At 37.9% G+C, this 27,419-nt stretch overlaps 2 protein-coding genes across 3 annotated transcripts; one reads left to right on the forward strand and one right to left on the reverse strand.

Moving 5' to 3' along the window:
* Positions 1-2,539: 2,539 nt before the first annotated feature.
* Positions 2,540-19,338, forward strand: LOC127637180 (ubiquitin carboxyl-terminal hydrolase 44-like). Its single transcript, XM_052118109.1, has 7 exons — positions 2,540-2,622; positions 4,374-4,635; positions 9,864-11,123; positions 16,683-16,878; positions 17,691-17,799; positions 17,890-18,095; positions 18,954-19,338. Exons 2-7 carry the CDS (start codon positions 4,459-4,461, stop codon positions 19,082-19,084), a joined length of 2,079 nt encoding a protein of 692 aa, XP_051974069.1. The 5' UTR covers positions 2,540-2,622; positions 4,374-4,458; the 3' UTR covers positions 19,085-19,338.
* Positions 19,339-22,842: 3,504 nt separating this feature from the next.
* On the reverse strand, positions 22,843-25,487 carry LOC127637714 (methionine aminopeptidase 2-like). 2 transcript variants are annotated; one of them, XM_052118945.1, is made up of 3 exons: positions 24,549-25,487; positions 23,881-24,052; positions 22,843-23,411 (listed from the first exon to the last, which is right to left on the reverse strand). In XM_052118945.1, exons 1-3 carry the CDS (start codon positions 24,622-24,624, stop codon positions 23,060-23,062), a joined length of 600 nt encoding a protein of 199 aa, XP_051974905.1. In that variant the 5' UTR covers positions 24,625-25,487; the 3' UTR covers positions 22,843-23,059. The 2 variants fall into 2 exon arrangements, with proteins under 2 accessions (XP_051974905.1, XP_051974907.1); XM_052118947.1 differs by lacking the exon at positions 24,549-25,487 and adding an exon at positions 24,388-24,492.
* Positions 25,488-27,419: the final 1,932 nt, after the last annotated feature.

Here is a 27,419-nt window from a genome sequence, read left to right on the forward strand (position 1 = left end):
AGTGCGTTTCTCGGGAGTCTGGTTCTCGATGCCACTGTATGTCTTCTTGGCCGATCCTGGGAGGCCACTTCCATCCAGGAAGCGATAGACGCAGGAGCTGGAATCCTCAAAGGTCATCTCTTTCTCCCATCTGAACAGCTTCATACAGATGGGTTCGAACACTCTGGACTCCATCAAGGCCAGGCAGAGTCTGGCAGCTTTGTGCCACGACACCTCACTGGAGCAGATGAAAATGTTCTGCATGAGGTGGCTCTGAGCCATGGCCACAATCGTGATGGACACACAGGTGCTGTCTGCGGGGTTTGAGCTCCACCTGCATCTGCAGAGCCTCAATGATGTCCTGCCACAGCTGAACGGACCAGAGAAACCTGAAAAATATTAGGATTTAAATTGAGTCTTTGAACACTAACAAAAAGTACCATGTTTTTTAGACGTAGTAGCATGGTAAAACAATGTGCCATGGCAATTTAACTTTTTATCTGCTTTCTATTTTTAATGTCCATTTTAATTAGAATTGTGTAACACTTTGATCATTCTGGTTCTATATAATTATGACAAAAACACTTTTATAGTATAGGCCTACACTCATGCAATATGTGTAACATTAAATTAGCACAAATACACAGCTCAATTACATTTATAGAAATTATGTAGCTTCAAACTTGTAATTTAATCTGTGATATTACAGCACCACAGAAAATGAAAACACGCTAAACATAATAAAAACATAATTTCTCTAGCTTAACTGGGTAACATGATAAAGATCTTGAGAAGCGGGGGCCTGGGTAGCTCAGCGAGTAAAGAGGCTGACTACCACCCCAGTCTACGTCACCAGCTTGACAACGACCTCTGATTGGATGGTTATCGATTCGATAACTTCTGACACTTTTTCGGTTCGACAGTAGAAAAACTTTTTGTGTTTTTCATTTTATTAATAGTGAAAGGCTGAATAAAAGCTCGGGAAAGAAAATAGTTTGTTATATGTGACATATAACTTCATCCTGAACAATAAAGAGTGATATGAATACGATTTTTTAAATTTTTTTTGACAAACCGATTTTGCCTGGATCCTTTCACTGTTTGCCAAATACAAGAATATAAAATATCAAGGTAACCACCTCTTCATCTGAGAGAATATGTATTTTTTGTAATTAACAGTTTAAGACTTTTCTGAGAATGCTGTTGAAAGGAAATACTTTATTTCGTAGAGATGGAATATGTGAAGAAATTCAGTTGTAGATAGAAAGAAGACAGTAGGTTATGGACATTTTTATTTTTATACTGATAAATAAATAAATAAATAATAATCAGGTCAAGTGTCTAGTTACAGAATCACCTATTTATTAAAAAATGGGGTAGGAAGCTTACATTTAAAGCAGGCAGTATATAGTTATTTATTTATTTATTTATTTTTTGGTCAAAGTCCTGACTGAAATATTGCTAAGTACAGTGGTAAGATGGTAAGCACACAGCCACCCTTGGAATTGAATATTTTAAAAGGTAATTTTATTAAATTTAAAGCAGAACTTGAATTGATTTAATAATATATGGAGACAGATGTATTATTATAATTTTAAGACACCAAGGCTGGAAAACAACATTTTTAATTCACAGCTTACATAAGCATTCCTTACTTTTCTGTAAGCTAAGAAATATAAAAAATGTATTGGTATTTCTTACCATATTCCTAGAAACAGAAAAATATTTTGTCCTTTTTTCTACCATAAATCTACACGTTCACTTTCACTTAAGTGAAAAAAGGGCTTAAATATTGATCGGTTTCTCGCCCACATCTATCATATTACTTCTGAAGACATGGATTAAACCACTGGAGTCTTGTGGATTACTCTTATGCTGCCTTTATGTGCTTTTTGGGCCTTCTGAGATTATATTCTTCTCTATTTTTCTGACATGCGTGTTGGCGCTGTTTGGCGGCACGAGGGGGACCTACAATATTAGGCAGGTGGTTTTAATGTTGTGGCTGATCGGTGTATATTAATAACACAAAACGCAAAATAAATAAAATAAATTAACAATAAATAACTATACAAATTAACAATAAATGTCTACAAGTAACTATAATTTATAAAAAAAATTTAAAAAAATAAAACTGACCTTGCTTTGCTGGCCCCCTGGTGGCCCGGGGACCGCTTATAGATAGAAAAGGCCCTGACAATTACCATGTTCACAAACCAGCATATTTACATGGAACTCCAATATACTTCAAAGAATACCTCGGTACTACCATGGCACATGTCCAATAGTACAATATGTGTACTTCTGACATTGTCACCTGAATGATAAATGGATTGAGGATGTGAGTGATATTTGAGATTGTGAAACTTCAGTCATAAACTTCAGTAAAAAATAACAGTGTTTAAACTGGTGTGGTTTTCGGCTATCGTTCACCAAATTTTGTTGAAAACCGCTCTTATTCAAAATTGAGCTTTAAATCAAAAACTGCATTCAATATTAAAGTGTCTCTTCTGTTTTGAGATGTTTTGAGACACACGCCCCCTCTCCGCCATGACGTCACAGACGGACACTCCACGCGACAAGTGTAGACAAGATGGCGCTCGCTGTTGTGCCCCAGAAGTAACCAGCACTTGACAAAAAAAACAGGTTAGTAAAAGATCGCCGTGTCATAACACCTCCGATCTCATCGCTTTCTTATCAGCGGCGAAATTTTTACATAATCGGTGTATTTCACTCACCCAGTACTTGATACACACTCCAGTGCTGTGTGATTTTAGCATTAGCACACTAGCGTCCCGTGTGCCGCTTAACTTTCCTCTAAATCAGGCAGATTAAACACATTTAACTAACTGATTTGAACTGTGCTGAACTGCTTACCAGGTTAGCTCTTTGAAATTATGTAGATGAATGTGGCAGGTTGCAGCTAGCATCATTCACCATTAGCGCGTCTAAACACCTTCAAAGTCAAACAGATAGAAATTACTTATAGGAGATCAGGTTTAGTCTAACTTCGTTTAATCTCTACCTAATACCTTATTTAGAGTAAAGCAAGAGGGATATGACAAGCACTGGTTGCGCAGTACAACTTTTACAAGCCAATTATATTAGCAATGCAGCTACACACGTTTAACCTTCTGAAAATGACTAATGTCAACTAACTAGATGTATTACCAGGACGGCTAGTTTGTTTTAGTCGAACACACGCGGGCCTCAGGGTAACAGGGATATTATTTTGGTCGTGACACAGATAAACAGGCGTCTGTGGAGCTATATAAGGCGCACACATGCTTAAGCCGGGTTGTTTACATGCTAAGCTAGTGACTAGTGATATTTACTGCCTTTCTTCCTTTAAAAGTGGAGAATGTTTGTGTTTTTGACCTTTTATGTCTTTTTAAAATTGAAATTTTAATCACTAACCGAAAAGTACTATGGTGGCAACATTTTGTATTTTTTTTTTAACATGTTTCATGGTATTTAACTGCTACTTAAAATGTACCTGTTATTTTGTTTGTTACACACACCCTGACGAAGGCATAAGCCGCAACGCGTAGGTGTATCTGTCACCAATTTTACTTCTAAAATCCATGATTTAATAAAGGCTTTTTAACTTTTCTACACAATTCGAGTGCCTTGGAATATTTTATTTTTTGTTTTTGAGCTTAATTATCCCAAGCAACCAAAGAGCACCGAGCTTTTACACCCTGTGCAGCACTTCTTTTACATTCTTTGCAGATATGTTTCATGGTAATGCCAAGCTTTTACCATGGTGAACGAATATGTTGTTAATTCAGTACTATGTAACATTCCAAACTGATCTGACACAAACTAAACGTGCAATTGTGTTGTTTGGATATGGCACTATGGTAGTATGGTTTTTTGGGACATGTACCATGGTAGTACCAGAGTATTCTTTGAAGTGCCCTGATGACATGGATATTAAAGGAATGTTCCTGGTTCAATGCAAGTAAAGCTCAATCAACAGCATTTATGGCATAATGTTGACTACTACAAAAATTTACTTAGACTTGTACCTTATTTTCTAAAAAAAAAAAAAAAAGTTAAAATTTGTGTTACAGTGAGTGTAAAATTATAGCTACTAGACATAAACAATATGTGTGTTAACATGAATTTAGTGAGATCAAATTGCTTGCTAAACTTTTCTGTGTAAATATGACTCTTTACAACTTTATTGCCATGACAATGTAATGCCTTAAACTGGCCATTTAAACAATTTAACAGGTCAATTAATGCTCAAATTATAGCAAAAGAATGAATATAAGTGCTTTTATTAAAATTATAAGCTTTACATTTCTGCCTTTACACTCTCAAAAAATTGGCCTCATTCTCTTCCATTACCGTGTAACCTTGAAGTACATCTGATCTTTTTGTCTCCAAAGATTACCCAACATGCCTTGGGAGGCGCTGGTTTCACCACTGGCTGCTGCCACCATGGTGATGTGAAGAGGGCTGTGACTCACTGTGATGGACAGGTGTAAGCACGTGGGTCGTTTAAGGCTCGCACAGGACCACTCCATCCTAAACCCGCAGAAATGGCACTGCGTGGACTGCAACACCACAGAGTCGGTTTGGGCGTGTCTCAGCTGCTCTCACGTAGCCTGTGGACGCTACATAGAGGAGCATGCGCTTCAGCACTTTAAGGTTTGTATAATTTTAAATGTAATATTTTACACATCAGCTACAACATTAAAACCACCTGTCTAATGTGGTGTAGGTCCCCATCGTCAGTGCGAACATACATTCTGCTAACGCACATGTCAAAATAGCATTCTGAGACGTTATTCTTCTCACCACAATTGTACAGAATGGTTATCTGAGTTACCGTAGACCAGGGGTGCCCACACTTTTTTGTGTGATGATCTACTTTTAAATGACCAACTCAATAAGATCTACCAACTAAAAAAAAAAACAGGTTCATTTCAAATAAGAAAATGCTTGTTGGGACTACTGCATGTATCCCTACGTGGAATTCATCTTCTAATTAATAAAAAAAATATATAATATTGTTCAATGTTGATATCATTCAGTTTTAAAACTAAACCCAAAACACCTTCAGCACAATAGATTACAATTGCCAGGTCATTTACCTTATTCTGATGACAAGTAAATATTGACCAGGCGAGGTTTTGTTTATTCAGTTGCCATGACAACTAGGTTTGCGCATACGCGCCTTCCAAGGACTTCCGAGAACAGGAGCGCGAAATTGCGATGCTACTGCCCGGATTAGGCAAAACTGTCTGATTCCATACAGTTTTGCCTAATCCAGGCAGTAGCATCGCAATTTACTCGTCAAGTGCAAGTCAGACAGGAACTAAAAGAAGGAATGACATTAGATTTATTTTTATTAAAATTTAACGAAAGTACATTTAAATTTTGTGCGATCTACCAGCATTGCCTTTGCGATCGACTGGTCGACCGCGATCGACGTATTGGGCACCCCTGCCGTAGACTTTGACAGTTCAAACCAGTCTGGCCATTCTCTGCCGACCTCTCTCATCAACAAGACATTTCCGTCTGCAGAAATGCAGCTCACTGGATGTTTTTTGATTTTGGCACCATTCGGTGTAAATTCTAGATAATGTTGTGTGTGAAAATCCCAGGAGATCAGCAGTTCCATAAATACTCAAACCAGCCCATCTGCCACCAACAATCATCCATGCGATTATCTAATCAGCCAATCATGTGGCTGCAGGGCATAAAATCAGGCAGATTCAGGTCAGGAGCTTCAGTTAATGTTCATATCAACCATGTATCATTCTTTTTTTTTTTTTTTTTTACAGCCAATACAGATTATTTTTAAGTGTCACTTTTGACACAATAATAACCTAATAATCATGAGAGTACAACAATTAAATGCAATAAATATTTATTAATTAGGGGGGCATGATCTACAGTATACATGGGTGATATGTATATTTTTATATGATAACTGGAATAATTAAAATATTATCACGCCGATAGTTTAATTGGCTTATTATTTTTTGCCGATAATTTGTTTATATGGTTTATTTGCTTGTGTCAGAGAGAATCTCTGCTTGCGATCTCTTTCCCTGTCAGGCAGTGTTCAAAGCCAAATTAGCATATCCCACTGATCCTTAAGATATCAAAAGTTTTCATTTTATTTAAATTTGGGGGCGGAAAGACAGGAATCGTGATATGACCTAATGTGATTATCAAACTTCAAAAGAATATGATTTATTTAAATAAATGCATGCAATGTGTCCTTCGGAGTGAAAACACGGCACTGTTGTATTTTCTTGAGTGTTTTCAGCTGTTGCTGAGCAGTTCACAATCATTAGGCCATATAAAAGATTTAGTTTAAGTAAGAGTCTGTGATACATGATTTATTTTGAGATTGTGTTGGTTTGTTTTGGCATGAGGATATGGTATTTAATTATTTTTCTTAAATTTGATTTTAAAAACACAGCAACCCTGATATCACATCGCTCTAAGTTTATTTTAAAATCTTTACACAATGTTGCACTGATTTGCGGCTTGTTTTATTTGGCACCATGTATTGTAAGTAAAGATATGCTGTTTTCCATATTCCTTGTTTGTTTCATGAAGTTGTAAGCGAAAATGTGACAAACCAACTTGTATACTACTTGGGGGCAATCACTGCTGCATTTTCGTTTATTCGTGAAACAAACAAAATTTGGAAAATAGTTACCCACAGCAGATGATGCTGATTTTAACGAGCCCAAACTTAGCATAATGCAGATTCCAAACTTTTAAGCAACACCTGTTTTGTTTCAAGAGAGAATGTTTTTATTTAATTAGCTACCAGTTCCGGTTTAAATAAAGGGCTAAAAGACAAAAACTAAAATTAGCGCTTATTGGTAGTGGCCCAGGAATCACATTTTGGTACATCCCAAAATATTATTATGACATTATATTTTATAAGTGTAAGTGTAAATTGTTCTGTTATATAAATGGTCTGAAAAAACCACAAGCTGTAATGTTTCACTTGTGAGTTGCTAATACGTTAAGTAAAAACTTGAGTAATTTATATATTGTATACATGATATTATGCAAAAAATACATTGATTCTTTGGAGATCCACCAAATGATGCCATTTATTGGTAGAGCAAATATTAAACAATCAATAACTGATTAAGCAGCGAAGTTGAAAAATATATTGATATTAAAATATAACCTAAAAAAATGATCTTGCCAATCATAGGCATGTGCCGGTGTATATATATGTAAAATCGTGATAATTGCTGAAGCCTATTACATCATAAAGCAGATAGAAAAATTGTTTCCTATGACAAGTTTAATTGCTTTTTAAACACCAAATCTGCACTTTAAATTGAGAGATCACACAGAAAGTATAACTATGAAAAGAACCTTGAACATTTACGAAACTAAATGAGAATAAAAAGTATTACCACATTTCAGACTTTACCCTTTTATAAGGTAGATAAAGGGCCGGGACCTTTAATGGAGTTTTGAAGAAAACATCCTAGATAAACTTTCGAGGATACATTTTCCATCGAGGTAAGCCATTAGAAGATGCGACTTTGATGTTTTCTTTAATAAAAATGTTTAATGTCATTCTTTTGAATCGCTCCCGTGACTTACATCAGCAAGGGTGAGGCGATGGATATACATTTTACAATTTAACTTAAACCATCTAATATAGTTTATATTTTCTCATAATGTTACCAGCCCTGGTAACTTTAAGGTTTGTATGCTGAGAATAACCAAAGTCTTTCTAGCAAGTCAGTCCACTGGCGGCCATCTTTGGAACAATACCGGGAAGCTATTTACAGTCATGGTCAAGTGCAGCTCCTATCTACTTGAATGTGGAAAGATCTAAATTTACAAAATGGTTGGTCAAGATTACAATCAAAAATGTTTTACATCAGCAGTAAAATCTAACAACATTAATATCATAAATGGTGCTTCTTTACCTCAGAATACACAAAAAAAATAAATTTTCTCAGCTTGTATAGCTAATGAGCATTCCTGACATGATTGACAGGCGATGTCTGTATCTAAAAGTTGAATGGCTCTTTTACCTGTAAGGCGGGACTTCCTTTCAATATTCGTTGACCGTTGTGCGCTTAGAGTTCCTTGGTTGGGCGTTCCAAGTTCTCCCATTCATTTTAATACACGGTGCGCGTTAACAAGGGTCAAACTGTCGTTCTTACAATTTGACTTATGTTTTGTGTGACAGTGTAAAGTTTCCAGTCACGAAGCAAATAAGTACTCATATTTGGCACTTGGCGAGTGTTAATTTTGGTCCCTGTTTGTGAATTGTGACTTGTAGATGGAAATTAAGCTACAGTGTAGGGCTGCACGATTTCGACAAAAAGTCATATTGCGATTATTTCGAAAAATATCGCGATTGCGGTTTGAACTGCCATGATGGTAATGGTAATGTTTTCCAAATGTTCAACTGCAAAAAGGCTACTGGGGTTTTTACATTTGAGCCTTCTTTAAAAGAACCAAACTGAGACATTTTTTCCAGTTCAACCACAAATAAATATATAAACAGTGAAACAAAGTCTTCTTCATATCCAAATGTTACCCTCCACCGTATACCTGTTTTTGTCCATTTTGTGACATGATCCCAGACCACTAATCATCAACATTAGTTTTTGAAACAGTCAACTTGAATATTAGGGATGCTCCAATCAGGATTTTAACATCCGATACGATCTCCAATTTTCATCTCATCAATTGATTCTGATCATTTAACTTTTTATCAGCAGGTCTGGCAAAACTGGTCATATGTAAGCAATGTCACTGTTAACTGAATTTCCCTGTTGGTAAAACCATTGTTTTTGCCTAGATTTTGCTGTCAAAAATAATGATGGTTGATTGAATAATTCAGTATAAACTTAAAATATAAATGTTACTCTTTATTCTAGGCCTTAAAAACTAGTAGGCTTAGACAAACTATTCTTTACTGTATATAAGATAGTCCTAAATAATGAGGCTTAATGTCAAACTGAAGTTAAACTGATAACCCATTGGGGTAATTCTGGTTAGTTTTTCACAATTTAATTTAATTATTTGTATAAATTATTTTATTATATTTAATTTAGCAATGCATAATATTATAGTAACTCAATATTTTATGTAGATGTATTATATGTATGTTCCATCCTTTTGTATGTTGGTAATATTAGTTCCGCTTTCACTTGTTTCGCGTGGAGCGTAATAAGTGCGACACACTCTCTCGTGAGTTAAACAAATGACAGGAGAAGAGGACTCTACAGATGTTACTGTTTATGCTGTTTGCTCAGCAATCATTTAATAAAGATGTTTGAATTATACCCCATCTTGTATTCTGCGTTATTATTATGACACTTGTGCCTTGCGGAGACTGAGATGCTGCTACCGCAAATAATAATAAAAAACGCTTCACGCAGGATGCGCCAGTTTAGTGTAAATAAAGCGTTTAGCGCACGTAAGCAAACGGAACCGAACACGGAGCACTTCTGTTAATCTAAACATGAGAGGGAGTTGTGGAGCACAGAACCGCTCTGAAAACACTAACAATGCTCTAACTTAATATAGACTGGACTGAGCAGCGCAAATAATCTTTGAAGGGAGCAGACTATTTATTTAAATCGCAGCCTTTGCCATTTAATAATCGCAATAGGTCATATCGCGGTTTCGATTTCATTTTGATTAATTGTGCAACCTTACTACAGTGCGTTCATAAAAATCAGAATTGGACTAAGAGATTATCTAGAATTTTGTAAAGTGTCCACTAAACCATAATCATGCATCATGTAAATTATCGCAGAATACCGTCACGTCAATCCAGTTATCAGCCAGTTATCTCTAATTATATAGGAATATTTATTTTATGTTGTAGTCATATTGAAGTTTGTTTTTTGTTTTGTTTGTAGGAGCAGCACCACCCCCTGGCCCTGGAGGTGAATGAATTGTATGTGTACTGCTACCTGTGTGATGACTACGTACTGAACGATAATGTGACTGGTGATTTGAAGCTGCTGCGTAGCACGCTAAGTGCCATTAAGAGCCAGTGCTATGAAGTCACCACGCGCAGTGGGCGCACCCTGCGCTCGCCCTCTGTCACTGGAGACCAGCCGTCACTTGGCATGCAGGAGCTGCAGCTGCGTGACGAGGACCGCATGTTCACAGCACTGTGGCACCGTCGACGTGCTTTGATTGGCCGTGTGTTTCGCTTGTGGTTTGCACAAACAGAACGAGGGAAGAAGCGATTAGAGGAGGATCGACAAAAGGAGGAAGTGGAGGAACGGAAGAGGGAGGCGCGGGAGAGGAGGCTGCAACTCAAACGGCAACTCAGGGAGGAGCAGGAAACCGCGCCTCCAAGAAAGAGCCATCGTATTCGACGGCAGAGCCTAAAAGCTGTTGCTGCAGCTACGACACCGACATTGGCCAATTTCATCAAATCTACGAAGCGCAGGTCTGCTCCTGCTCGCGTCTCCACCAGGACTCCACAAACTGCTACAGACAGAATGTCTCAAAAGAGGCCCCGTACACTTGCCAAGGCCAAGCGTTCCCGCCCCCCACCTCCGAAAACGCCAATCAAACGGCGTCCCACTGTGACGCCAGGAGTTACGGGCTTGCGCAACCTCGGGAATACATGCTACATGAACTCCATACTTCAGGTTCTGAGTCACTTGCATGTATTCCGAGAGTGTTTTTTGAGACTGGATCTAAATCAAGCACTGGAGTTGCTAGCTTCTGCAGTCAGCCGCAAGTTAGGTCTCTCCGCTCAGCGCATCACCCAGCCTAAAGGCTCTAGCCTGGGGTCGGGGCTCAGTGGGGGGGCGTCCCGCTCGCGCAGCATGGAGCTGATCCAACCCAAGGAGCCCAGCTCTAAACACATCTCGCTTTGTCACGAATTACATACGCTGTTCCAGGTGATGTGGTCGGGAAAGTGGGCCCTGGTGTCTCCATTTGCAATGCTGCACTCCGTGTGGCAGCTGATCCCGGCGTTCCGTGGTTACGCGCAGCAGGATGCGCAGGAATTTCTTTGTGAACTTTTAGATAAAGTCCAGCATGAGCTGGAACGGACCAGAATGCTAACACCTGCCACTGTGCCGGCCAATCAGAGACAGCTGATTAAACAGGTGCTCAGTGTGATCAACACCATCTTTCATGGCCAGCTGCTTAGCCAGGTGATTAGTACACCTACACACACAGTCACATTAGCCAATTAATATTTACACATATTCTACAACGCAAGTATGCAATCAGAGACACTTGCTTTGACATTGCATTTGCACCATTCCTTTATATTTACTTAATGTTCTTGCATTTCATGTTGCGGTAACAAATCAATGAGTTTGAATGTTATATTTATATAGCACTTTTTTGACACTACACTCAAAGCGCTTTACATACTGAACAGGGGACTCTCCTCACCCATCACCAGTGTGCAGCATCCACCTGGATGATGTGATGGCAGCCATAATGTGCCAGTACACTCACCACACACCAGCTATTTGGTGGAGAGGAGAAAGTAGAGTTACAGTGGGTACGGAAATTATTCAGACCCCCTTAAATTTTTCACTCTTTGTTATATTGCAGCCATTTGCTAAAATCATTTAGTTCATTTTTTTCCCTCATTATTGTACACACAGCACCCCATATTGACAGAAAAACACAGAATTTTAGAAATTTTTGCACATTTATTAAAAAAGAAAAACTGAAATATCACATGGTCCTAAGTATTCAGACCCTTTGCTGTGACACTCATATATTTAACCCAGGTGCTGTCCATTTCTTCTGATCATCCTTGAGATGGTTCTACACCTTCAGTTGAGTCCAGCTGTGTTTGATTATACTGATTGGACTTGATTAGGAAAGCCACACACCTGTCTAAATAAGACCTTACAGATCACAGTGCATGTCAGAGCAAATGAGAATCATGAGGTCAAAGGAACTGCCTGAAGAGCTCAGAGACAGAATTGTGGCAAGGCACAGATCTGGCCAAGGTTACAAAAAAATTTCTGCTGCCCTTAAGGTTCATAAGAGCACAGTGGCCTCCATAATCCTTAAATGGAAGACGTTTGGGACGACCAGAACCCTTACTAGAGCTGGCCGTCCGGCCAAACTGAGCTATCGGGGGAGAAGAGCCTTGGTGAGAGAGGTAAAGAAGAACCCAAAGATCACTGTGGCTGAGCTCCAGAGATGCAGTCGGGAGATGGGAGAAAGTTGTAGTAAGTCAACCATCACTGCAGCCATCCACCAGTCGGGGCTTTATGGCAGAGTGGCCCGACGGAAGCCTCTCCTCAGTGCAAGACACATGAAATCCTGCATAGAGTTTGCTAAAAAACACCTGAAGGACTCCAAGATGGTGATAAATAAGATTCTCTGGTCTGATGAGACCAAGATAGAACTTTTTGGCCTTAATTCTAAGCGGTATGTGTGGAGAAAACCAGGCACTGCTCATCACCTGTCCAATACAGTCTCAACAGTGAAGCATGGTGGTGGCAGCATCATACTGTGGGGGTGTTTTTCAGCTGCAGGGACAGGACGACTGGTTGCAATCGAGGGAAAGATGAATGCGGCCAAGTACAGGGATATCCTGGACGAAAACCTTCTCCAGAGTGCTCTGGACCTCAGACTGGGCCGAAGGTTCACCTTCCAACAAGACAATGACCCTAAGCACACCGCTAAAATAACGAAGGAGTGGCTTCACAACAACTCCGTGACTGTTCTTGAATGGCCCAGCCAGAGCCCTGACTTAAACCCAATTGTGCATCTCTGGAGAGACCTGAGAATGGCTGTCCACCAACGTTTACCATCCAACCTGACAGAACTGGAGAGGATCTGCAAGGAGGAATGGCAGAGGATACCCAAATCCAGATGTGAAAAACTTGTTGCATCTTTCCCAAAAAGACTCATGGCTGTATTAGATCAAAAGGGTGCTTCTACTAAATACTGAACAAAGGGTCTGAATATTTAGGACCATGTGATATTTCAGTTTTTCTTTTTTAATAAATGTGCAAAAATGTCAACAATTCTGTGTTTTTCTGTCAATATGGGGTGCTGTGTGTACAATAATGAGGAAAAAAAATGAACTTAAATGATTTTAGCAAATGGCTGCAATATAACAGTGAAAAATTTAAGGGGGTCTGAATACTTTCCGTACCCACTGTATATAGCTAATTCAGAGATGAGGAATTTTAGGAGGCCATGATTTATAAGGGCCAATGGGGGGAATTTAGCTAGGACACCAGGGTTACACAGCTACTCTTTGCAAGAATTGCACTGTGACTTTTTGGCCGTAAAAATTTAGAATCCACTGTTAAAAAATGTGAAATGCTTTAATGTGGTATATATATATATATATATATATATATATATATATATATAAATGTATAGTATAAAATTGTTATTTTTAAGATTTTGTAAGCCTAAATGTGAAACTTGCTCATGTGTTGGTAACTGGAGCTGTTGCTATGGTTACTGAGAGTGTGGTGTTTGGCCAGGTGTAACAGACTGAATGTGAACTTTCAATTCATGTGAAACTGGGGCAACTTCACACAAGCATCAAAATGTAACACAGAAATTTGATCTACTAGACTCATATCCACCAAAAAAGCTGCTGTTTGGGAGCTTTTAAATGACTGACTGAAGACAATGGATGTAAAAAATGCAGACGGAAGTCATAGAAAGATACACATCCTACACATTTTTGGTCCACTTAAAGGGGTCCGAGTATGGTTCTTTTAAAGAGGACTCAAGTGTGACAACACCCTTTAATCGTCCTCATAATTTAAATCAGTTGTTTTGTACAAATTCACCGCATTCAACAATAAATGTGAATTTTAGTCATTATCAGACTTTAAATTGTCTGCTGTGAGCAATGTTCCCATTATTATGCATAGTCCACAGGTTTATTTTCGAGGTGATGTGGAGAGTAATTTTATAGAGTCTGTTGCCGATGCTTTACGTTGGGGTGTCTAACAGACAACGGATTGCTTTAATAAACTGTTGCAGAAGACAAAACTGTTGGATGCTGTGAACTACATGGGGCACGGCAACAATAGTTTTACACATTTTTGAAGCACACTGGTTGAAGCAGATCACTGAGCTCAGGATACAAACGGTGTTGTGCCCTAGATTGGAGCATCTCTTATACATCTACTATTTATTTTTTTGTGTATTTATTAGTTTTCTTATTGTAGGGCTGCCCTTATTGTCCACATATCCCCTATGCCCAATAAGACATTCGATTGTGATATGATATGCATTTTTTGTATCAATGCTGTTGCATAATAAGAAAATTGGCAAAAAAATAAATACATTTGGGGTGGTGGGGGTTCTCTCCTTTTTCTTCCCAATTTGGAATGCCAATTCCCAATGTGCTCTAGGTCCTTGTGGTGGCGTAGTGACTCACCAGACGGTAATCTTACTGTCAAAAACTCACACCGCGGCATCCCTAACAGAGAGTCAGGACCTCGGTTTAACATCTCATCTGAAGGATGGTGCCTTTTTTACTGTATAGTGTCCCTGTCACTAACCCATAGAGTGAGCACCCCCTACCGGCCTCACTAACACCTCTTCCAACAAGTTCTCAAGAGGGTGATGTATAGCTATAGTCAAATACATGTGCCATTAAATTAGTTGCGTTATTGTTCTGGTTGCTAGCTAGCTAGCTATAAACATGTTGACAATTTAACTAACTTAAGCGTACTTTCTCTGCAAGTTTTTCTTAGAACTGTTGCTCTACCATGACAGTAGGTAACCTGAAAGTTTAGAAGAAGTTTGTGCAAATGCGCACCGCAGCGCTCCCAATGATTAGGGCCCTATGAAATCGGTTTTATTTTTCCAAATTCTATTTTTATTTTTACCCTAATGTTTTTAATTTAAATTTTTCTGGATTCCATGTTTAATTGTCTTGGTATTATTATTATAACTAATACATTGAGTGTTATTATTTTAATAATAATACCAATATTTATGCGTAAAGTTATTTATTATATTCAGTAGTAATATATTTATTTCGTAAAGTCTTAAATTTGAATCATCCAGTTGAATCTATCTTATATTTTGGTGGTAAAAGTTCCTGGGTTTATTTTTGAATTGTCAAATTGTTTTTATTTATTTTTTTTTTTTCAAATTTAACTCAAGTTCTGTGTTTTTATATTGATTCAATTTTCATTACTCAGTTGCTTGATTTTTTTCCGCATTTTCTGTGATGAATATAATCAAGCTTACATAGCTAGAAGCATTGGCGTTCACATACATTCATAGAGAATATTTCGGGACTACATCACTTTTTCCTAGACATCAGAAACAATTGTTAAAATCCTTCTTATTTCCTGTAGGTGAGGTGTTTGGCATGCAATCATCAGTATAGTGTCTCTGTCACTAACCCTAACCCTAACCACAGAGTGAGCACCCCCTACTTGCCTCACTAAAACCTCTTCCAACAAGTACTCTACGATGAGAGTTACCGGCAAATGCATGTGCTATTAAATTAGTTGCATTATTGTTCTGGTTGCTAGATAGTTATAAATATGTTGACACTTTAGCTTACTTTCTCTGCAAGTTTCTCTTAGAGCTGTTGCTCTATCATGACAGTACTAACTTTAGAAGAAGTTTGTGCGAATGCGCACCACAGTGTTCCCAATGATTAGGGCCCTATGACATTTTTATTTTAACCCTAATGTTTTTAATTAACATTTTTCTGGATTCCATATTTAATTGGCTTGGGATCAATTGGGATAATCTGAAAATGTATCCAATGATTATTTATATACATCGTAATGTTTTCAGATATAAATAGGACTGCTCGTTGCAAAATAGTCTTTGTCTCTTCAAACAGCCTGTGTAACGTTCGATGCGCCCGGTCCTACCCGTGACAGTAAATGTTGAGGTCTTAAAACCCCCTTGAGGTCTCCCAAAGCTATTACACCAGACAAAATTTTACAGAAAGCCAATTGACAATAAATTAGAAAACAGACAGAGGGCTTCTCATTAAAATGTCGGCTAATATTAATATATCCATGCCTCAAACATATCTATAAAGTAACTTGCTAATCGATATATCAATATTTTATGGCATGTCTACTGTTTAATAATACCAGTGATTCTACTACCCCTGGAGGGTGTGCTTAGTGACTCCAGCCAGGTCTTCTAAGCAACCAAATTGGCCCGGTTGCTATGAGTCACATGGGGTAACCTCTTCATGGTCACTATAATGTGTGGTTCTTGCTCTCGGTGGGGCGTGTGGTGAGTTGTGTTTGGATGCCACAGAGAATAGCGTGGGCCTCCACACGGGATACATCTCCACGGTGACACACTCAACAAGCCACCCAATAAGATGCACGGATTGACGTCTCCGACTCTGAGGTCACAGATTCTGGATTGACGTCTCCGACTCTGAGCCACCCGGATTGAGGCGAGTCACTACGCCACCACGAGGACTTCGAGCGCATTGGGAATTGGGCATTCCAAATTGGGGAGAAAATAATAAAAATAGTAATACCAGTGATTATGCCTATTGTTATTTATTATAAAATCAAATAAAAATGGTTTGTATAAGTTGTGTTTTTATGCTGATTAAATTTTCATTACTCAGTCGCGTGATTCTTTCTGCATTTTCTGTTATGCATAAAATCAAGCTTACATAGCTAGAAGTGTTTGCATTCACATACTTTCATAGAGAATATGAATCTTATACATCAGAAACAATTGCTAAAAATCCTTCTCATTTCCTGTAGGTGAGGTGTTTGGCATGCGATCATCGCTCAAACACAATAGAGCCTTTCTGGGATCTTTCTTTGGAGTTCCCGGAGCGTTACCACAGCAACAGTAAGGATGCCGCACAGGTTCCATGTAGGCTGACGGAGATGCTGGCCAAATTTACAGAGACTGAGGCTTTGGAGGGAGCTATATATGCCTGTGACCACTGCAACAGTGAGTTGAACACATACAAACACACATTATGGCTATAGGGAAGTGAACTTGGATTTAGGCTTGTGAATTACCCATTAAATCTAGAAGTCAACATTGATCCTATTTATTTTCTTAATACACAATTCAAAATTTTGTGACTTTTTTTTATCTAATTCATTCTTAAAGGACAGTTCACCCTAAAAATGAAAATTCTCTCATTTACTTGCATATTCTTCTAAAGATTTTTAAAGAAGAATATTTCAGATCTGTTGGTCCATACAATGTAAGTGAATGGTGGCCAGCACATAAAGGCAGCATAAAAGTAGCCCATAGGACTCCAGTGGTTAAATCCATATCCATATATGATAAGTGTGGGTGAGAAAAGATCAATATTTAAGTCCTTTTTAATTTTTTAGTGATTCACAATCTACTGGGCAGGTTGGAGATTTTTTAGTTAAAAACTTCAATATGCTTTCTGGAGCTTCAAAGTTCTGGCCAACGTTCACTTGATTTTATGGACCCACTAAGAACTTCCTCTAAAATCTTAATTTGTGTTCAGCAAGAGAAAGTTGTATACAACTGGGATGGCATAAGGGTGAGTAGATGATGAGAGAATTTTCTTTTTTTTTTGTTGAACTATTCCATAAATAAATAAAGTCCTGCCCTACATTTTTTCCACATTGAAAATGGGTTACAAATGCTGTTTCATGTTGACATTAATCTTAAGTTTAAGGTCAAAAGCTTGAATGCTAAAGTCTTCTAAACAAACAATAACATTAAGGTGAGAAAGGTTCATGCACTTACTAAAGTAATTTTTTTGTTGTCTCTTTAAGGCAAGCAACGGCGATTCTGTTCAAAGCAGGTAGTCCTAACGGAAGCTCAGAAACAGCTGATGGTCCACAAACTGCCTCATGTTCTCAGACTGCACCTCAAACGCTTCAGGTACCCACACACGTTTGCATGGGCAGAAACTGATTTATGTGCGAGTTTGTTGACAGTCAGATCTTAATGTACAAGTGTGTGTATGTTTAGGTGGTCTGGGCGAAACCACAGGGAGAAGATTGGCGTTCACGTTCAGTTTGAGCAGGAGCTCAATATGGAGCCCTACTGCTGCAAAGATTCCAGTACCTCACTCCACCCTCAACACTTTCTCTACCAGCTCTCTGCTGTCGTCATGCATCATGGGAAGGGATTTGGCTCGGGCCACTACACTGCCTATTGTTATAATACAGAAGGAGGTAAAAAAATAAATAATCTTTCTGTATCGTCAAGCTGTGCTATATGCAGTAAATATGCCATTATTATAACAGTGCAAGTAGGAGTGGGCGGTATGAATTAAAACTTATCTTATGGTGTGAGTAATTTTGTCACTTTAGCTGTACGTAAATATCATTAGTGATGTCAAAAGTACAGTTACTTCAGGAACAATTTGATACCAAAATAAAAAATGTCTCGATACCAGTGTTTCTGCAGTACCGAGCACCAACTCAATGTGATACTCGCGCAATGTCTAACTGCTACACAGCTGCTTTCAAATGCTCACACAAGAATTTGACATATTTGGGAGTCAATTGAATGCACAATTAATCTAGTGATAGGTCCTAGTATAACTATTAAACCGCAAAAGGATGCGATTTAATTAAATATACTGTCTGCATGTGCTGCACGCTTTATAGTGAATGTATAAAGCCGCTTATATGCTTTGCACGACATGCACTGGGATAACAGAAAGCGATCTAACTATCCACAAAAAATACTGTTTACGCGGATCAAACTCCATCCACGGGATTTACAATATGTCTATAATGCATAACTGGGCATTCATTCGCCTAGAAAAGTAGTCCCAATCCCAAAAAAAATTACGTAGACCACTTAACAGCTCAAATGACACACATTTTTGATCGGAAGAATGAATATAAGAGCTTTAACAAAAATACAAGCTTCATATTTCTGCTTTAAACCCTTCAAAGTTTTGGCCCCATAGACTTCCATTACAAGTGTGTTACTGTACAGTTGGATTTAACCTAAAACATAAATTTAAACCATGTTGAATTATTTATTCAATTAATTCTCTCCCTTTGTTTCTTTCTCTTCAGGGTTTTGGGTGCACTGTAACGACTCTAAACTGAGCGTGTGTGCTGTGGAGGAGGTGTGTAAAGCCCAGGCCTACATTCTCTTCTACACACAGCGAAGCTCTCAGGACAAATTTAAAACCAGTGACCTCTGACCCTTGCTGAGCAGCCCTCCAGCCCCAGAGACTGTGTTTTTATGTACATTCTGTTGGTATCGTGTTGGAGTCTGTTAGCGAGTGTCGTCTTCTGTAGTGTACAGCAGTTGTGGAGTGCATTTTTGTTGCACACACTCATGCCTTACAGTTAAACAACTGACGGATTTTGGTAGGAGGCAGTGATTGTAGCATTTGTGTGTGTGTGTGTGTGTGTGTGTGTGTGTGTGTGTGTGTGTGTGTGAAGAGATTGATATCGGTCCAAACCAGAAGCATTATTGCATCTCTATTAAGTATGTGTCCTTTTAAAATCTGAATGTTGTCCACAAACCAAAGTTGAAAGACTTTTGAATGTGTGCCGAGCCTGAAATGTATGAAAGAAATTTTAAGAAACATCTGTAAGAAAATTTGGTTTTCTCTCTTCATATCACTGTATGCTTGTTGTCGTATCTACAAATGTCTTTTGAAAGTGCCCAGCCATGTCTAACCAATTGAAGATTGACTTTTCCGACACAATTCAAAGAATTCAGGAATTTTTATGTCACCTATTCAGAAAGTAGTTTTATACCTGGTATTTGGGTAAAAAAAAATTTTTTTTTTTCTATTTTACAGGAAAATGTAAAAGATGTTTCCACCAGCAAAAGAGAGAAAATGTTGTATGCACTCACCACGTCAGTGTGTATAGTTAAGCTGCTGGGTGTGTGTGGTTGTGCGACTCGCACACATATCATATGTAGTTGCCATCTCTCATTTGTTGTTCCAATCCATTTTCCACTTTCAAGCAGGTATAGATGTAAAACTATGCAAATTGTTACCTCAATTAATTGAGAAATTTACCTCAATAAAATAATATTTTTGCATTTTTCTAAATAAGTTGTGGGCTGGTTTCTTCACCGATGATTTTGAAACTTTGGATCACCGAAAGGCATTTGAAGAATCTGGCATTTCTGTTTCAGTTTAGTAATAGTAAAACATAAAATGATTACATTTTGCCTTCCTCTGAGTGTTTCTTTTTTTATCAACAGGAATTTCCTCATTACGATTAGGCTGGGTATTCTTGATTCTAGATTTCTTGATACCCATATTAATATCGATCAATATGGGGATATTTCAGTTTTAATGTACCTTTTGCTTACATTTAAAGGAAATCCTAACAGCTAATGCTGTTAATTATATGGGGGACCTTCTAACTAGGTACATTTTAAGAAAATATTTTTTACTAATTCAATTTTATTAGTTTATCATTATGGTCACGTTTAAGCTTTTTAAAAATAAATCCATGTATTCAATAAATATGCTATATTACAAATATTTTACTTAAAAAAATAAAATAAATGTTGATCCCCTTTTCTCCCAATTTGGAATTCCCACTACTTAGTTGGTCCTCGTGGCACGGTTACTCACCTCAATCCGAGTGGTGGAGGACAAGTCTCAGTTGTCTCCGCTTCTATGCATCTTATCATGTGGCTCGTGCATGACACCCCAGAGACTCGCAGTATGCGAAGGCTCATGCTAGTCTCCGTGATCCACGCACAGCTTACCACGTGCCCCATTGAGAGTGAGAACCAATAATCGCGACCACGTGGAGGTTACCCCATGTGAATACCCTCCCTAGCAACCGGCCAATTTGGTTGCTTAGGAGACCTGGCTGGAGTCACTCAGCACACCCTGGATTCGAACTCGTTACTCCAGGGGTATTATATTGCAAATATTATATTTTGTTACATCTTTATTGTTTAATTGCATAAATGTATTATTTACAAGTATTTACATTGGTTTGTTGAACACGTGCTAAAAACTGCTACTGTCTCTTTAAGAAATCTGGCATAAAGGGAGAGACTCAGATGGCTTTTAACCTAAATTTAATGTTTGTTTTTTGTTGTTTTTGATCAACAGCTGAGACATTAATTAATGACAAACGGGTCACATGGACATCGTCCTTGGACACTTTTACTCTCAACACGCTGTAAAATGATCTCGCTACTGAATACTCCATCACTAGACTACACAATTACTGGTAATAAGTGAAATCTAAACATTTAGCTAGTTGCCAAATATTATATTATAAAATTTTTAGTCTCATAGCATGAAATTTGGTTGCAAATGCGAGTGATATCAACTAATTGTAGTAGAGGTTTGTGCATATAGTAAAAATCGATATCGAGATTGTTCAAATGAAGATCGTGGGGCATCAGAAAATCGGTATTTTTACCTACCCCTAATTCCGATATAAGTGACAATTACTAAAAACTAAATTGAAAATAATAATTTTGGTTTCCAAGTTTGTGCGGTAAGATGGGTGATTCTCATGGAAGAAAATGTCCTGGTCCTATTTTACTTGAAAACTATATTTGCATATAGAGTATGAAGCCTACTTTAGGACCAATGAGTTTTTAATTTTATTTTCATGATTTTCATGAGTTACTTAAATTTTACCACCCAATTCTCAACGCAATTCAGAAAAAAATTATATTGCAATTTTAAAGAATGTATACGCCATAATAGTACTCTTGATACTGCCTTTTTGTTGTTTTAACATTTGTTAAAAGTTTACTCTGTAATTAATTTTTTTATTTGTCAACTTGGACTTATACTGACACCTAGTGGTGTGGATGCAGCATCATTCAAACGCAATAGTTTCCATTACCAAAGCAATTATAGAAATGTACTATTCACAGTCAGCCATAATTGACTTAATTCATGAGTAAAGGGTTCAATAAACAGCATTTACTGCCATTAAGCGAATAGTATATGGCTGGTCATGTGATTCTAAAATGGCAACCCCCCAGACATGTGCAGACTCTCTCCATGTAGAATAAAGCAGCTTTTATAAGATTACTGATATGACTGCAGTCTTCATCTCTTGCCATTTTATACACATTTCAAAATTAGAATAATTTCTTTGAGTAAAACTTTTTAAATGAGGAAAAAATGTGCACTTTTAACATTGGTTAACATGAACATTACTTTTACATAGGGATGCACCGATATGAAAATTTGGACCGATAAAAAGAATGTTTTTCATAAAATCGTTATTTATTTAATCAGCCAATCATGTGGCAGCAGTGCAATGCATAAAATCATGTGGATCAGAATGGGGAAAATATCAGATCTCCGTGATTTGGACCGTGGCATGAGTGTTGGTGCCAGATGGGCTGGTTTGAGTATTTCTGTAACTGCTGATCTCCTGGGATTTTCATCCACAACACTCTCTAGAATTTACTCAGAATGGTGCCATAACAAAAATCATCCAGTGAGCGGCAGTTCTGTGGACAGAAATGCCATGTTGATGTGAGAGGTCAATGGAGAATGGTCAGACTGATTCGAGCTGACAGAAAGGCTACAGGATCTCAGATAACCTGCATGATTTTTTGCATTGCACTGCTGCCACACAATTGTCTGATTATATAATCACATGAATAAGGAGTACAGGTGTATCTAATAAAGTGGTTGGTGAGTATATGTATATGTTTTTTAAATGTATTTATTTAGCGTTGAACATGACCAGGACATTTTCTTGACAGGATTTTGAAAGAATCAATCAGCTAAACTTGCAAACCAGACTTTCAATTAAGTACATTTATTTTCAGTACTTTACGTACGTTACACATTTCTAAAATAATATATGTTAAATACATTTACAAATATACAGTACATTTGTTTGTATTCCTGTGACATCTGAAGGGACAACAAAAATCAACAAGGAATTAAAGATATTATTTTGACTTTTTGAGCATAAAAACAAACGTATTAATTTTTCAATTTAGTATTCAGTAAAGTAATCTGATTACAATTTTAGAGAAGAAGAATTTTTAGTGGATTTCTATATTAACTTGCCCAACACTGCAAACCATTTAATACATTTGCAATTGATGTCAGACTGCAAATTGTTTCCTAAATTGTCCGAAAATGTACCTCAATGTTTATTTATTGGTTTATTTTACAAATATCAAAAGGAACAGTAAAAGCTTTTATTGATTACTTCCTGATGAAATACTGAATATATGCTGTACGGTCACAGCAGAACGTGTTCAGTAAACACCATCTGCTTTTAAACAAGTTTATACTTCTAAGAATATCTATATGTTTGTGTATGTGAGTGTGATCTCGGTAGTCATCTCCGCGGCTCACGACCTCCTTGCACGTGGGTCTGAGCAGGATAGTGTCTTCGAACTGCACAGTGTACAAGCCCCTCACACAAAGGGGGGTAGTGGTCGATGATGCTATCAGGTACTTGCTCTCTCCGAAACAGTCGAGCCAGCGGCGACAGAACGCCAGAGTCCCGAAGTTCTCGTACACTACATTGAGCAGATGTTTCGCACTGGGCAGCCTGAAAAACAGTTGAAGTCAGAAGTTTACATACATCTTAGCCAATTACATTTAAACTAAGTTTTTCATGATTCTTGACATTTAATCATAGTATACATTCCCTGTCTTAGGTCAGTTGGGATCACTATTTTTTTGTGAAGAATGTGAAATGTCAGAATAATAGTAGAGAGAATTATTTATTTCAGCTTTTATTTCTTTCATCATATTCCCAGTGAGTCAGAAGTTTACACACATTTTGTTTGTATTTGGTAGCATTGCCTTTAAATTGTTTAACTTGGGTCAAACTTTTTGAGTAGCCTTCCACAAGCTTCTCACAATAAGTTGCTGGAATTTTGGCCCATTCCTCCAGGCAGAACTGGTGTAACTGAGTCAGATTTGTAGGCCTCCTTGCTCGCACAAGCTTTTTTAGTTCTGCCCACAAATAATTATATTGGATTGAAGTCAGCACTTTGTTATGGGCACTCCAATACCTTGACTTTATTGTCCTTTTTGCCACAATTTTGGAGGTATGCTTGGGGTCATTGTCCATTTGGAAGACCGATTTGCGACCGAGCTTTAACTTCCTGGCTGATGTCTTGAGATGTTGCTTCAATGTATCCACATAGTTTTCCTTCCTCGTGATGCCATCTATTTCGAAGGCATCTGAACGGAAAAAAAAATTAAGTTGTTATTTTTTATTTGAAAATCATCTCGGCTGTATCTTTCAAATCTCAGACACATTTGAGTACGTTCAAAAGTCAGGTGTGACGTCAGTGAGGGTTGGTCATGGAACCAATGTAATTTGAAGTCTCTTATGTCAAACCTGGCATGACGTATCTTGACATGCCATATCTGAATGTATACAAAGGTGGATGAGATTTGAGAGCAGTGTTGGAGAAGCTACTTTGAAACTGTTTCTCAAGCTACAATCTACTCATAGCTTAAAGTAGTTAAAGGTGCTATATGTCATTTTTTACTGTACTAAATCATACAATTACCAAAATATGTCATTAGAGAATTAGGAAACATGCTAAGTTTAAACACTGGCTTCTCAGATAACAATGCTACAGCAAATAGATTCTACTTTGAAGTTTCCATTCCAGGCTGGAATTTCCAGTTTATGTTTTGTCCTGTGTGATCCCGCCCACTGCCCACTCACCAATAGTATTTCGACACCACTGGATTCCCAGAGTTGAACAAGTTTGCAGGCAAACAACACTGCGTGCTGCAGCCATGGAAGCCAGCAAATGAACTGGATCAGAGATAACAGATTCCACCCGATCTTAAAAGCCTCGCCGTTGCCTAAAAACACCATGACAAGAGGTGTAGTAAAACAAGGAGAAATACTGGAGATGGCTTTGGAAGATGGAGACAGCTTAAAGCCCAGAAATCCTTTAAAACAGATGCTGAGTTTGCTAATTTGCATGTCAACATTCTGGTAACCTGCATGAGCTTCGAGTCTGGGGCGGAGCAGACAACGCTCCAATATTTTGAATTTGGACTGCAGTACCCATTTCAAACGCTTGTTGTCAATCTTACATCTAGCACCTTTAAAGGAATATTCTGGGTTCATTACAAGTTAAGCTCAATTGAGGGAACTGGGAAGAAAAAAACAGCCCAGGATTTTACATAGCAACTGGCCCAAAAGTCGCGGGGTGTCCGCTGTCCTTTTCTGCATATCGTGGCGGCATTTTTGGTACGTTCTGCATAACACGTAATTAGCTTGTCGCAGGTCATTCAGCCCGTTTCGCAGCCAACCCACCGGCCCGCTCAGTTCTCCCGATGGCCAGTCCGCCCCTGATCGGCCCGAAAGTGTATCGGCCCACAAGAAAGGTGCCCGTTATACCAGATTACCAGTCCAGCCCTGCTTCCTTCCCTTTTTGTTTAGCGAAATCAGAGCTTTCAAAACACAGACTTCGCACTGTAGTGTGGAAAAGGAAAATGAAGATATATGAATATTATGATGTATTTGTTGTCATGTGACGCAATCATGTGATCATTCAACCCAAAACAATCAAGATGGCAACCCTTGATGTAGCTGCATTGTTGTGCCTGCTATCCACTTTGATACTGTTGTTAAAGATAAATGTTACTTTGTACAACCTGCACATTGCATTCCCTAAAATGTGAAGGGAAGTGTATTCGGAATTGCTGTCATTCACTTTCATTTTATGGAAATAACAGATCAATCATTCTGAAAAACATCTCTTTTTGCATGCCTCAGAAGAAAGAGAGCAGTATGGCTTTGGAGCAGCATGAGGGTGAGTAAATGATTACAGAACTTTCATTTTTGGGTGAACTATTTCTTTGTTGTGGTCAGGATAAATAATAAAGCCGATCTTCAGCAGAGAGTATTGACTTGTGCACTGGTATAAATTTGTGAATGATGTCTGTAAAACTCCACTGGTCCAGATACATGCTCTTTCACCTTATTGGCACATGTCCATTGTCAAAGTTCTTCATGTAATTGAGCAGTCCATGTCACTATGCACCACACCCTTACTAGTGCTGCCAAACATCTCAATGGCGTATACTTTCCCCTCCTGGACACAAATGGAAATTACAAAAACAAGAAAGAAAAAAAACATTTACTACATAAATAAAATGTCACTCCTGTTAATCACTATTTTAAAGCATTTAAAAAAGTATTCTAAGGCAACTTCAGAATGTATAGAGGAATAAATATAATAATGTTACTATTTAGTTGCAACTATAAGAAATATAACATAATGCTATTTAATACTGTAGTGTGCTGGTAACAAAATTGTTGTGTGCTATGAAGAAAGATTTTGGCTACAGTAACTTTTGAGGATGAACAAAAATTACAAAAACCACATTGACATTCTCCATTCCATCCATCCATCCATCCATCCATCCATCCATCCATCCATCCATCCATCCATCCATCCACTGTATCTAGGCTGGAATAGTGTACAAGCATTGTTCAAAATGGAATACTTACATACTGCTTAATGCTTACTGTGCAGTATACACAACATACAAAGTACGACATACATTTATTTTCTAAATTGTAAAAAAGTAGGTATTATGCAATGATAAACAGTAGTACTTTACATGAATTGTTGTCACATGATTTCATTACATTGTATAGATAATGCTGCTAGTTTGATCCAGCTACCAATCCAAAAAATAACCTTTTGATCAAATAATAAGTAAAGAGAGCTAAAGAAATGTGCATGAAGGCTCCAATATTCCACACTCATAGTGCATTTTCAGTGTTAACATACTACTCGTACTACTCTACAAAATGACGTAGAATAGTGCTGAAGTGTGCAGTTTGGAACGCATACTCTGTATAGATAATTCAGCGAGTGGCATCCAGATATCAATCCAAAAAAGAACCTTTTGGTCAAATAAGAAGTAAGAAAGAGTTAAATAAAAAAAATTTAATAAATGGTGTGCTCTGTAGTATACTGCTTATTTTGGCAAATCTAGTACATCATATGGATATTTTTTGCGTGCACTGTAATGCATACTGCAGAAATAGTAAGAGTAGTATGGTAGCATGCTATTCTGAACGTAGTCCACAAATACATTCAAATACTCCATTGTGTTTGTATTATTGTGGTCTAGTTTGCAGGCTTACCTGTACTCTAACTCATGTAAATTACAAAATGGCAATGAGATGCCAATAACATAACATAAATAGCTTCTCCTCCCCTCACAATGGGCACCGTTTTCCCAGCGTGTATCCGATACTGACTGATAGAGTGTCCGTTCAGATTGCGAATAGGTTTGACTAAGAGAAAGACACACAAGAGGAAATAATGAAAGGAGATTAGAGTGGCTAAAAGAAGCTATTCTGAAAAGCTGAAAAAACAGTTTTCAGCTAACGACCCTTCATCAGTATGGAGAGGCCTGAAAGACTTTAACCCCAACACTGTAGGTAATCAACAACTGGCTAACGACCTGAATGTGTTTTAATGTAGATTTAAAAAGCCCAGTCAAACACCCCACACCCGCTCCGAACTTCACAGCACACAACCTCCTCCCCTCTCCTGCTACTCAA

The sequence above is a fragment of the Xyrauchen texanus genome, chromosome 45 (genome assembly GCF_025860055.1).
Source record: "Xyrauchen texanus isolate HMW12.3.18 chromosome 45, RBS_HiC_50CHRs, whole genome shotgun sequence".
Classification (NCBI taxonomy): Eukaryota; Metazoa; Chordata; class Actinopteri; order Cypriniformes; family Catostomidae; genus Xyrauchen; species Xyrauchen texanus.